Below are 13516 nucleotides of genomic sequence, written 5' to 3'. Positions count from 1 at the left end.
TAGGAGACCTTCAGTGTAGAATAGGAGACCTTCAGTGTAGTACAGGGGACCTTCAGTGTAGCACAGGGAACCTTCAGTGTAGTACAGGGGACCTTCAGTGTAGAATAGGAGACCTTCAGTGTAGAATAGGAGACCTTCAATGTAGTACAGGGGACCTTCAGTGGGTAATAGGGGACCTTCAGTGTAGAATAGGAGACCTTCAATGTAGTACAGGGGACCTTCAGTGGGTAATAGGGGACCTTCAGTGTAGAATAGGAGACCTTCAATGTAGTACAGGGGACCTTCAGTGGGTAATAGGGGACCTTTAGTGTAGAATAGGAGACCTTCAGTGTAGTATAGGGGACCTTCAGTGTAGAATAGGAGACATTCAGTGTAGTTCAGGGGACCTTCAGTGTAGAATAGGAGACCTTCAGTGTAGAATAGGAGACCTTCAGTGTAGTTCAGGGGACCTTCAGTGTAGAATAGGAGACCTTCAGTGTAGAATAGGAGACCTTCAATGTAGTACAGGGGACCTTCAGTGGGTTATAGGGGACTTTTAGTGTAGAATAGGAGACCTTCAGTGTAGTTCAGGGGGCCTTCAGTGTAGAATAGGGGACCTTCAGTGTAGTATAGGGGACCATCAGTGTATTCAGTGGGTTATAGGGGACCTTCAGTGTAGTATAGGAGACCTTTTGTGTAGTACAGGGTACCATCAGTGTAGTGTAGGAAGCCTTCAGTGTAGTATAAGGGGCATTCAGTGTAGTACAGGGTACCTGCAGTGTAGTTCAGGGGTCCTTTAGTGTAGTATGGAGGGCATTCAGAGTAATATAGGGGATCTTCAGTGTTATATAGGGGGATTCAGTGAAATATGGGGGGAGCTTCAGTGTAGTACAAGGGCATTCAGCTTCAGTAGATTTTCTTGCATGGCTCTACTTTATTGACCACAAGTTTTCACCTATTTACCATGGTTTTTACTATAATTTTGATTTTTGGTTTTAGCTGATGTCAGAGAGGTTTAACATCAATGTCCCCCACAGGTTCAAGGTCAACAACTACATGTCTCCTACATTTTGTGATCATTGTGGAACTCTGCTGTATGGGTTGTTTAGACAGGGGCTCAAATGTGAAGGTAAAAAGAAATTGATAGACACTTTACAATTTATTTGTGCATGTGAAAACTGGTCAGAGTCAGAGAAAATCAAGGTGATCTTAATTTTATACCTAAAACTTTTTTTTTCAAAAGAAGCAATTTCAATTCCTTTTTCATGCAGTTGCATTTTCTCTTATTGAATTAATTTTAAAAGAAAAGAAACCTACACTGAATAGGCTAGAAGTTAAGCTCTGTATACTTTTGTAGTGTGTGGGACAAATTGTCACAAGAAGTGTGAGAAGTTCATGCCTAACTTGTGTGGAGTAAATCAGAAGATGTTAGCCGAGGTTCTTCAGCAGGTCAGGAAAGCGCCCTCTGTCAGTCAACGAAAGGCAGGCACAACTGTGGTACGCTTAGTACGCTTACATTCATTGGTCAATTCATCAGAATTGTTACACACCCTTCATTATCAATTATGCCCCATTTTTATACCCCCCGCAAACGAAGTTTGGGGGGGTATATAGGAATCACCTTGTCCGTCTGTCTGTCTGTCCGTCTGTCCGTCTGTCTGTCTGTCCGTCTGTCTGTGCAATCGTGTCCGGTCCATATCTTTCCTACATTAGAATCTACTACTCCGGATTGCCCATGACCTAAGGGTGTGTCATGACCTTGTCCCAAGGTCATTTGGGGAAGTTCAAGGTCACTGGAAGAAAAATTTCATAATTCGTGTCCGGTCCATAACTTTCTTATGGATAAACTTGGTAGGTTCTCATTTCACACAAAGATTGCCCACGACAAGGGTGTGTCATGACCTTGACCCAAGGTCATTTGGTGAAGTTCAAGGTCACTGGAAGAAAAATTTCAAAATTCATGTTTGAGACATATCTTTTATGGATAAACTTGGTAGGTTCTCATTTCACACAAAGATTGCCCATGACCCAAGGGTGTGTCATGACCTTGATCCAAGGTCATTGGGGGAAGTTCAAGGTCACTGGAAGATAAATTTCATAATTTGTGTCCGTTCCATGTCTTTCTTATGGATAAATTTGGTAGCTTCTTATTTCACACAAAGATTGCCCAAGACGTTAGGGTGTGCCATGACCTTGACCCAAGGTCATTTGGGGAAGTTCAAGGTCACTGGAAGAAAAATTTCATAATTCGTGTCCGGTCCATATCTTTCTTATGGATAAACTTGGTAGGTTCTCATTTCACACAAAGATTGCCCATGACCGAAGGGTGTGTCATGACCTTGACCCAAGGTCATTTTGGGAAGTTCAAGGTCACTGGAAGAAAAATTTCATAATTCGTGTCCGGTCCATATCTTTCTTATGGATAAACTTGGTAGGTTCTCATTTCACTCAAAAATTGCCCATGACCCAAGGGTGTGTCAAGACCTTGACCCAAGGTCATTTTGGGAAGTTCAAGGTCACTGGAAGAAAAAATTTCATAATTCGTGTCTGATACATATCTTAATTATTGAAAAACTTACTTCTGAAAAACGCAGCGGGGGGTATTTTGTCCCGTTTGGACAGTTCTAGTTGATTTCATAGCCAATGTAAATGTTAGTTTTCTGTATAGGAAGAGTTTTTCCAAAGCAAATTTAAGCATTTTTTTTAATAAGAAGGTATGAATGATTTCTCTAGACTTAAAACTCTGAAGTCACATAAGACTGTATTTTCTTTTGATGAATACAATTCTTCATTCAAAAATTGTCAGCTTCATACTAGGTCTACTATTGGTTTTCTAATGGACTGACTGTGTGAAATGTTATTCAGTTGTAGTTGATAAAGATGATGAAATAGCATGCTACTATCACATTAGTAAAGTGAGATTTTTGTATAAATTTATGATAGATGATTGAATGCATCAATAACCTTATGCATAATTGACACATTTACCAAGAATACTAAATATAGTAAAACATGCCTATAACGAAGTACGCAAGACTGATGATTTTGCTTCTATATAAACGTAATTCGTTATTTCCATTAAGTTCTCAATATAATATAAATTCCTGGGGAATGAAAATCACATTGCTGTAAGTGTCAATTCATTCTAATTGTGTTGGTTATAAGCATTTTTACTTACAGAGTTTATGATAAGAAAAATTTGTGGGTGGGGGGCTTTCAAAAGGGTTTTAAGAAAATGTCTTATAAAGTGAAATGCTTTTTCATCCTTTAATTCTTGTGAAAAAAATCTATATTTCATCTCTCAACTAAAATATAGCTACCTAAAACTGTGATTTGGAAGATTTTTATAGAGATTAAGAAATTTAGCTTTTCAGCTAAATTTAGCTGAGAAGGCTCCAACTAATTTGTATGAATTAGATCTACCAACTGTGATCAAATGAAGGTTAATAAAGAATAGGTATATTCCACATTTGTTAATAAGCAGCATCTTTCTCTCTTTTTTTTTCCCTCTTCTCAATCAGCGATCAAAAGGCTTTTTATGAAGCAATTACTGAACGTTAATATATACAGGAGGTTATGATCACATTTTGTGGCACAGCTGCATTAATTATTCATTACAAAAAGTATTGATGGGCTCCACTCATGCAAGTTTGATTACAAGAATTCAATATGAAAGAATCTAGTTTCTGTATCAAATAGTCAGAAATATCTGACGTTTTCCAGGCTTAATTAACATTTTGATATTTTAGGGGCCAGGAAAATGTCAGAACTGGTGCCATTATAAAAACTGAAATCGGAGGCGGCATTCTCGGGTTGATTCTAGATACTTGCAAACTGAAGTAAATGTCGTACTCACAAGTTATCAATAGTACAATACTTTCAGTACTTAACCAATATCGTTTTTAGGGTTAATTTATAAAATAAACAATCTGATGAAAACATTTTATCAGACTGTCAAGATTTGTCCTCATTTTTTGTATTTCAAAATCTTGCACGTCCTGAAGATATATAAATATGGAGTGATATTTTCTTTTCATCAATAATGCTGTGTACTAGAATCATTGTGCTAATGATCAATTCTGATTTCGGCATTTAGTTTGGTTTGCAAGTATTGAAAATCAACTCCGTTTGGAGACGGCAAAATTTCCAGTTTTCGTAATGAGGCTGGTTTTGATGTTTTCCTTGAACATAAAATATTAAAATCATAACAAAGCCTGGAAAACGTCAGATATTTTGGACTAATATCAAGAGAATGTTGGATATTAGATATCAGAGATACACATAGGTTTTATTGTTTGAAGTAGACATTTATAAAGCAGAGAGTTGAATAGTTATGGTTACATTTGAGTTTCAGAGATTTGTTTGAATTTATTTTTAGAACCAAGAGGAGAGCAGCTCAGATGATGAAGCTCAGGGATACGAACAAATCTGGGATAAAAATGGCCCCCCGCTGGAGCCCCCTGGCAGTAAACCACCGGCTGCTCCTAGACGAAAATTCACCCCCAACGATTTTGTTTTCCTAAAAGTTTTAGGCAAAGGAAGCTTTGGAAAGGTGAATTTAAAATGCATTCCTTTTCAGCGAGTATATATGCAATATATTTTCATTTGTATGACTCTGAATTTCTTTAAGCCTGATCTTTCAAGTAAGATATTTTCTTCAATTCTTAGAATTCAAGTAAAAAGAGAAATGTAAATTTATTTATTTGATACAAATGGCATGTATACATTACTACTCATTTATCCTGCATTTTAAATATATTAACATATATATATTTTATATATATTCATGCTTCATGTCTTTAAAGGTTATGTTAGCCGAGCTGAAAGGTCGAGGGAAATATTACGCCGTCAAGGTCCTGAAGAAAGATGTGGTTCTAGAGGATGACGACGTCGAGTGTACAATGATTGAGAAACAAGTGTTAGCCCTGGGCTGTCAGCACGCCTACTTAACTCATCTACATAGTACTTTCACCACACCAGTAAGTACTACTAATGTACACTAGTTAGTACTAGATATAGCACATGAAAGGAAGAGAAACAAGTACTGGCCCTGGGCTGTCAGCACGTCTACTTAACTCGTCTACATAGTACTTTCACCACACCAGTAAGTTCTACTTGGTATATACACTAGTAAGTACTACTTGAACATACAGTGATAGAATAACAATGGGTATTATGGGATATCATCATGCTTACATATCTCACCAATACTTGCACCACACAGTACAAGATATTAGTAAACACCAGACAAGTATTAAAAATAACACAGGTATTACCCAGAAAGGCCAGAGAAGATACACCAGAAAATACTATTAAAAGTTTCTTTCAAGAATAGTCAAGAAAATAATATCATTGACTTGGATGTCAGCTTTGTTTTTTGAAATGGAGTTTCATAAATTAACTTATGGATATGCACAAAATTATCACCTGTAATGTATTTTTTCTCCCAATAGAATATGTAAGTGAACAAAAAGTACCCAGTGTGTAATTATTTTTTCAGAGCCATCTTTTCTTTGTCATGGAGTATTTAAATGGAGGGGATTTGATGTTCCATATACAGCTGTCAGGGAAATTTGACATGCCCCGAGCTCAGTAAGTTATAAACAGCTCTTTGGGAAATGTGTTATGCCCCAATTCAAATTCTGTGAGTTACGCATGTTCTCTGGAAAGAAATGTACCCAGATCTGTAAATAATATATGTACAGCTCTTTGGAAAGTTTGATTGCCCTGGGCTCACAAAGTCATATAAAGCTCTCTAGAAAGTTTGATATGTTCCCAGGTAAATAACAAGTTATATATTTTCTTAATGGGAATTATTTTAACCTGAGCTCAGAAGCTGAAAGGATCTCCTCATTGATTTTCTGATAGAAAAAAAATTGTAAAGAAAATTATATCATACCAAGAAAAAACTTCATGGTATCTTTATTTGTTATGAACATGATGAAAGAATATTTGCACATCTTTTCAGAACAAATATAAAATAGCTTTCATCTGACACTATATACTTATACAAGTTTCATCATTTACTTTATATTTTTGTCACTAGTGTTAACTTTATGCTTTTTTCAGATTCTATGGTGCAGAAATTTTGTTAGGATTACAGTATTTACATACCAGAGGGATTGTTTATAGGTATGGTAACAGTTTGTGCAAAAAACAAAACTTACTAAATTTTCTTTTGAATAAGATAACTGCATAGACGTGTGTCCAGATACCTTGCTGTTTGTTTTATTGTATTACCTTTTTCACAAGAGGCCTTAAATTCAGTAAACATAATAAATGCACAGAACTCAATCTCTGAAACAATGTACTCCTCTAATCTTTTATGTAATGTTTTCATCATTTCAAGAAGTGGAAAGGGCTGCATTATGGCAGCTTAGTGGCCTTGCTGTTTGTTTTATTAATATATTTCCCACATAATAAGAAGTAAATAAGTGGATGTGTAAGAAACATTTTCTATTACATGTAGAAGTGAGATTTGTAATGAGCAATAATTCAGATATGCTATATATTTTAAGTGTTATATATCAGGATCATTTGATATGCCTGTAGTTCTATGTGAAGAGCTGTAAATTCTATAACAGAGCATTTTTCTTTTGTAGAGATCTCAAGTTAGATAATGTTTTGTTGGATCGGGAGGGGCACATAAAGATAGCAGACTTTGGAATGTGTAAATTGAACGTGTTTGACGAGAGGAAAGCTACGACATTCTGTGGTACTCCGGACTACATAGCTCCCGAGGTAACTTACACAGACGCAACGAAACGTCAAATCAATGTCATTTTAAAACACAACCCCCAATGTAATGCATGTTTTCAGCTAAAGTTTTCCATTTTGAAAAGATGTCCTTTAAGTAATGAGGAAGATTTGGAGCTGGATCTTTGTAAAAAAAATTTCCAACAGAGAGGATTTAAAAATGTCCATTTTTATGATTTTTTAAAGAAAACTTTTATTTGAAATTTTTTCTTTAGGAAGATTGGATTTTATTTGATCATGTTTGATAACATGGCACTCAGGACAGAAGTTGCATTGGATGAGATTGCACCCTCTTTTTGAAATGAAATTCTTTATTCATGCATATATTGTAAAGAATGCACATATACATAAACCAACCAAAAAAAAATCTAGGTGAGGGGGGGAGAATACCTCTCTCAGACCTTCTCTCAGAAACCCCTTATCAAAAACCTGACCTGGCATAGATAAACTTATTCTTTATTGAATGATATCATGTAGCATCATTTTATTATGACTCACAAGAAAAATATATTTTTGGAAAAAAATTCATTAATTGTGGTCTCTCAAATATTCTACTTGTACAAGTCTGCATGAATTTCTATACTGGATTAAATTTTTGGAAATTATCAGTTACAAAAGGAAAAGGAAAAAAAAATAATATGCAGATACTTTGTGTGTTGACTTGTTTAAAGCTGTGTGAATTCTTTATGTAGATTCTAAAAGGCTGGAAATACAACCAGTCTGTAGATTGGTGGTCGTTTGGAGTGTTATTGTACGAGATGATGATTGGTCAGTCTCCATTCCACGGAGATGATGAAGATGATTTGTTCCATTCCATTATGAACGACACTCCACACTACCCAAGATGGCTTTCCAAGGAGGCAGCTTCCATGCTTAGTCTGGTGAGTGTTGTTTATAAGTTTTATGAGTTATATTACAAAGAGGCAGATTCTATGCTTAACCTAGTAGGTGTCTAAGTTTTATGAGTTTCATTACAAGGATGGAGTTCTGGTAGGTATACTGCAGTCACTAACTCTGTACAAGGGCGTTTATTTAAGAAATAAAGTCTGCGTTTTCGTGAATGTTGCAGAATAACCTCCGAGGTCGAGAAATGTTGTTTGAAAGATATATTTCAAACAACATTTCGAGACTGAGGAGGTTATTCTGCATCATTCACGAAAACACGGACTTTATTTCTATTCTGCTACATGTAGTTAGCAGCCCTAAAATACGACTGATCGTTTCTCTATAGAGAATCGAATTAGGTCACCATGCTGCTTTAACGCTGTTCCATTTAACACCAGAGTGTAAATTTGTTTGTTTACCTGTGAATAGAGTGCAGACAATTTGAGCTTTCGCTGCATTAAAATTAGCCTTTTCTTGTTTGTAGCTTAAAAGATTAATCTTTTTGAATATACGATAACAAAATCAGTTTCCAATTTTACCACTTATTACCAAGATCACGGAGTTTAAATATGGCGGAGGGAGGTTTGGGAAACAGCCCTGCTTGGCCTTAGAAACCTAGTACATTCATCAGCTACTTTCTGCAATATACAGTGTTTAAATTGCAAAAGACGACACATCAATGTGGTTTAAATACGTATTTCATTCTTATGTCAAATGTACATTTCAAATGCACAGGTTTTATACGTGTTTCTGATCTGATAATTTTTTGATGACGTTCGTGATTTATTGGAGAATAATGTCCGCGGCTTTCCTTTGAAGTAGCAAATAATCGTAGTAGAATTTGTGTTCATTCTGGTCAGCTTGTGAATTACTGAAAGCCCAGTCTTTTAGAAAGCAGTGCTGAAGTTGAAGCACCGTTTGCTTTCAAACTGAATCACTTTTTATGCCTGTCTAATAAAATGTGAAAAATAAGACTAGATTCTTAGTTATCCTATTTTGTTTTTACAGTTGTTCATTCGTAATCCCAAAGAGAGGCTGGGCATGCCCGACTGTGCTGCTGGTCCAATCAGATCTCAGGCATTCTTCAAAAATATAGATTGGGATCGAATGGAACTCAGACAGATCGAGCCACCATTCAAACCAAAAATCGTAAGTCGTCTGAAATTATGGCTTGCTTGATGGTGCAAAGATTGCTTTAGAAGCTGTGAAAAAAGAAATCTTTCAAAGCAAACAAAGAAGAAATAAGATAACTTTCTCAAACTTTGGCCTCAAGTACTTGCAAAAGGAAATTTATTTAATATGTGAATTATTGAGAGATATGTTCCAAGTCACACATAAGAAGACTTATCTTTAATCTTTAAGATTGTGCATATTACCAAAATCAAAGGGAAATAACTGTAAAGGAAGCTAATGAAGCTATAATGTTAACACAACTATTTTAGAATACATGTACTTCCTAAAAAAAGCAAAAACAAATCTAATTTCAGAAGCAAAATATAAGTATATTTCATAAGATGATATCATGATTTTTATTAGGAAGTAACTTCAAGTAAGAGTGCAAAAGATGACAAGAAAGCATTATTAATTAGAAAATCAACACTTCAATTCAATTGATTTTTACATCCATAGGAATATTACAAGTTATTGTTCTTTGGTCCAAAATTTATTTGAAGAATCATATAGAAGTTCGTAAAGCTGAATAAACAAAATATATTTAGAATTTAGTTTTTCAAGATTTTGATGATGATTGCTTGAGTGTTTGATCTGTAAATTCTTATTTTAAAATGATCACCAAAAAGGCTTTATTTCACTCAACAGTGAAACATGCATGGTAAAAGTGACTTGTAGATTAGATATTTATAGTAAATGCAAGTCTGATTTATTAACGTTGCTTGTAATTTCATTACAGAAATCTGACAATGACATATCAAACTTTGACAAAGACTTCACGATGGAGAAAGTTCAGCTAACTCCTCCAGACAAGGAACTCCTCAAAACAATGAACCAAAAGATCTTTCACGGCTTCACGTTTACAAGTGCAGAGGCGGACTTCTAGGGCTTCAGACAGAAAAACAGTTCCAGGCAAGGCGCAGCCAGGAGACACATTTGACATCCAAGGTCAAAGATCTGTGATCCTTATATTATCCATAATTCTTCTTCTGTAAATAATGGAATTCATTGGAAGGTGTGATGGTGTACTGAGTGGTGTAAGGATCATGTCAGTGTTTGGAAAAAAAACATTCTCAAAAAGGGACCATCTCAAACTGTAGTAGATGGGCAATTTGTACAGCATTGTCTTAGGTATTAAATATTTTATTTCCTCTTCTTCACAGAAGCGGAATATATAATGATTTACCAATTCAAGTGGACAATGGATTTAATGATAAATCATGTGAAGAAATTGGGGAGAGTATCAAAAATGAGAATTTTATATATGTTTTGACTTTTGTAGATTATGCTCACATTTTTTTTTTTACTTTGTAGAGTAGATTAATGACCAAACAGAATTTCTTACTTCATATTTACACTTTTCTACAAAATTTGTGCCTTTTGTGATTTTCCCCAAGCATTTATGAGTGTATGTATGTTTATTTACTTGCCACTCTTTTGGATATATCCATCAGCCTTTACAGCTGTATAATAATAAGCAGAGTGATCTTGTGATGAAAATAGTTCACAGTTCAAGGACAAAATAAAGTACAAGCACAGTCCTGACAACAGTGAGACTGAGTGATATAAAAACTTGATACTTGGAGTTATTAAATCTCCAGTGGATGTATTTAATGCCCTTTTGTAAATGAAAAATTGTGCATTTATCAAATTTATCTGTAAATTGTACGATTGTGTTTAAAAGGTCTTTAAGCATACTTTTTCTTCATTCTGAAGCTCAACAGTTCACAGAAATAATTCCCTCTGTGACTGCTTTATATCTAGTAGTTGCTGTATTTAGATTTTTTAAATTAAAAACGAAATCCATGTATTATAATCATCCAAAGAAAGTTGTATGTGTTGAATTTTCTCAGATGACTCAACAGCCCTACATTGTGCTGTACTATTGTTACTGCATGCAGAGTTCGTTATGCACTTCGAAAGTGTACTTTTTAAACAAGAGTTTTTATATTGCCTTGGTTATTTATTGATGCATGTTTACACTTAAATTTCCTTGAAAAGGGGAATAGTTTTTAAAGAGAATTAATGATATACATTTAGGTCAAAAGATTTGTAGACTGGTTAACAACTCAAATAATAATTCAAAAGACAGATTGGCTGAACCTTTACATGTGTTAGAAAGCAATTTAAAAGAAATGCATGTATGTATAATTTTTAGTTTATTGGAGAACTTTTATATTACTATCAGATTATTTATTTATTTTTTTTCAAACTTTATACAAAAGCATCCTACTACATTAACTGGTGTTAAAATACTAATGAGCTGATGTTCACTGCAGTATTTTTTTAAACTCTGGCAGTATTGTATGCTTCCTTGTTTCACAGGGTGCTTAACTTTTTCAGCCCCAAATTTTTATTTCTCTTTCATAATTCTTGATTTATAACAGACATCACAAGAGAAATGGAAAATAAGGATTTTTTCAACAAAATACCTTATGCATATTTCCAAGCCTACCCTTTGATGCACACTTGCTATATTTGTTTAATCCTCAGGTATATCAGTGAACAAGGAAATAATATTTAGATAATTTTTCTGTTTAACATTCAGGCATTATGAGGTTGAATGTGGAGGTTTCCTACATATTGTATAACCCACAGCTATTGTACAGTGAAACATGGATATAACAAAACCAGGAGAGACTCTGATTTCCTACTTCCATTTATCATTGTTATTCTCTGTTGTACTACATGTATGTGGAATAAGATTACTGTTATAAGCAGGAGTTGGTTTAAAGCAGGAGTTTTCTGGTCTATTTTGCAATAAACTTGTTTAACTATAAGGAAAGGCAACCTGTTATATTCAGAATAGATGTTATTTTCCTGTTTTTCAGTGTTGTTGCAATAACTGAAATTAAACAAATTAATAATTATAATTTAATTTGGATTTTTTTCAAATGTTTTATATATCTTAATCAACTGTTACAATGAATGGATGTTTTGCTTCAGTATGGATTATGATACAACGTTTTATCCCTATTTCATAATGTAAATGATGTAGTGATATGTGAATGTTTTACACACTAATACATGTATCAACTAACGATTTATAAGGAGTAAAAAAAGTTTATGTTTAAGAAACCACTTTTCTTTTCATTTAAAGATATTCCTGCCTCCACAAGGACAATTAAGTGGCTGGGAAATAAAATACTATTTAAGTGGAATTTTAAGCAAGAAACAAAGCAAGTTCACTGGGATATATCTACTCGACCCATGAAAAGAAATAACTGTTGTTAATAGATTGTTAAATAGACAAGTTGTAGATAGGATATTAATGGTAATCTAACAATCCTGTTGAGCTTGTGATTAAAGATACCACAGAGTCTCACAAATCTGTTTCCTATTTTGAAACTTAGCTAGAAAGAGACATTAATGGTAATCTAACAAGCAAGCTTCATGATAAACTTGATGACTTTTTAACTTTTCTGTCATCAACTTCCCTTACTTATGCAGCATTATACCTTCACCTACATACAGAGTTTATATATCTCGGTTGATTCGATATGCAAGAGCATGCTCTACATAGGAACAATTTCTAAATCGAGCTAAATTATTAACAAACAAGTTGATGAAACAAGGACCTCAGCAGTCTCATGTAAAGTCATCATTTCATAAGTTCTATGGATGATACATGACCTTATCAGCAAATTTATTTTATCATTGAGTCAAATGCTGACTGACGTTTTTCATACCAAATGTTAGTCCATTATTTATACACTAAATTGACGACGGATTTTACCATTATTTTCTGATCGTGACAGAGGGCACACGGCGGGTGTGACTGGTCGGCAGGGGATGCTCATACCTCCATGGCACCTGATTCCACCTCTGATGTTTTGGAGGTCTGTGTTTGCTCTGCTCCTATTTTGTAATTGTTTTGTGGACTTTTGATCTTGGATACTGTTCGTTATCTCCATATATTTTCCTTTCTAAGTAAGAAATTCTTCAAAATCATGTCAGTTTTAAATAATTTTGATATCCCAAAGAACCAAAATGAATTTGAATTACCGTATATATATATATATATATATATATATATATATATATATATATATATATATGTGTGTATATATATATATATATATATAGAAAAATAATCCAGAGTTTGGAAAAGATGATCACATTTTATTCCAAAGCGCTTTCGCCATTCGGCTCTTCAGTGGATTTTGAATAACAATAGCAACATGACATGATAACGTCGTTATTATGACGTCATAATTAAAGGACAACGTTAAAATTTGGCGCAAAATATGTCCGTAGAAAGCGCCAAATTAAATAGACTTGACACTGTAAATGATACATATTTACACAATAACAATCAATAATTAATAAATTTTAAAAACAATATTAACAGTCATTGATTAAATCAGAACATTTATCTGTTTAGTTTAGGCTTAAATTTATCAATGAAATATTGTAACTGTTTATTTTCCTTGTAACTTTATAAAACGGAAAGATCTAAAACGTCCTTTACCGCATTGTTCAAAATGTTCGCTGCACGGAGTATTTCTTATACCAAATGTGTACTCTAACACGGTCGGATATTTTATTCCCTGTTTGACCAATGTAATTTTCTCCGCAACCACGGCAAGTCATGCAATAAATGACGTTCTTGGTTTTGCAGTTCATATTATGTTGAACTTTAAAATCTATTCCTGTTTTAAATGTGAATGATTCTCCGATTTGTATAAAATCGCAAGTTCCACAGCGTGGATCATCACATTTGGAA

At 34.2% G+C, this 13516-nt stretch overlaps 1 protein-coding gene across 3 annotated transcripts in view; it reads left to right on the top strand.

Moving 5' to 3' along the window:
* LOC134247358 (protein kinase C delta type-like) overlaps positions 1–11868 on the top strand; it is a 56420-nt gene extending 44552 nt beyond the window's left edge. For all 3 annotated transcript variants that reach the window (XM_062729731.1, XM_062729732.1, XM_062729730.1), the window contains 10 exons: positions 979–1108; positions 1337–1476; positions 4358–4531; positions 4785–4958; positions 5480–5571; positions 6049–6111; positions 6582–6720; positions 7428–7616; positions 8629–8769; positions 9530–11868. In XM_062729731.1, the coding sequence (XP_062585715.1) occupies positions 979–1108; positions 1337–1476; positions 4358–4531; positions 4785–4958; positions 5480–5571; positions 6049–6111; positions 6582–6720; positions 7428–7616; positions 8629–8769; positions 9530–9676 (1389 nt within the window). In that variant the 3' untranslated portion in view covers positions 9677–11868. The remainder of the gene's footprint in view (positions 1–978; positions 1109–1336; positions 1477–4357; positions 4532–4784; positions 4959–5479; positions 5572–6048; positions 6112–6581; positions 6721–7427; positions 7617–8628; positions 8770–9529) is intronic.
* Positions 11869–13516: the final 1648 nt, after the last annotated feature.

The sequence above is a fragment of the Saccostrea cucullata genome, unplaced genomic scaffold (assembly GCF_032062105.1).
Source record: "Saccostrea cucullata isolate Sc308-1 unplaced genomic scaffold, CSIRO_AGI_Scuc_v1 ctg39, whole genome shotgun sequence".
Taxonomy (NCBI): domain Eukaryota; kingdom Metazoa; phylum Mollusca; class Bivalvia; order Ostreida; family Ostreidae; genus Saccostrea; species Saccostrea cuccullata.
The sequence above is the reverse complement of the archived record's forward strand: the minus strand, read 5'-3'. Positions and strand labels throughout refer to the sequence as shown.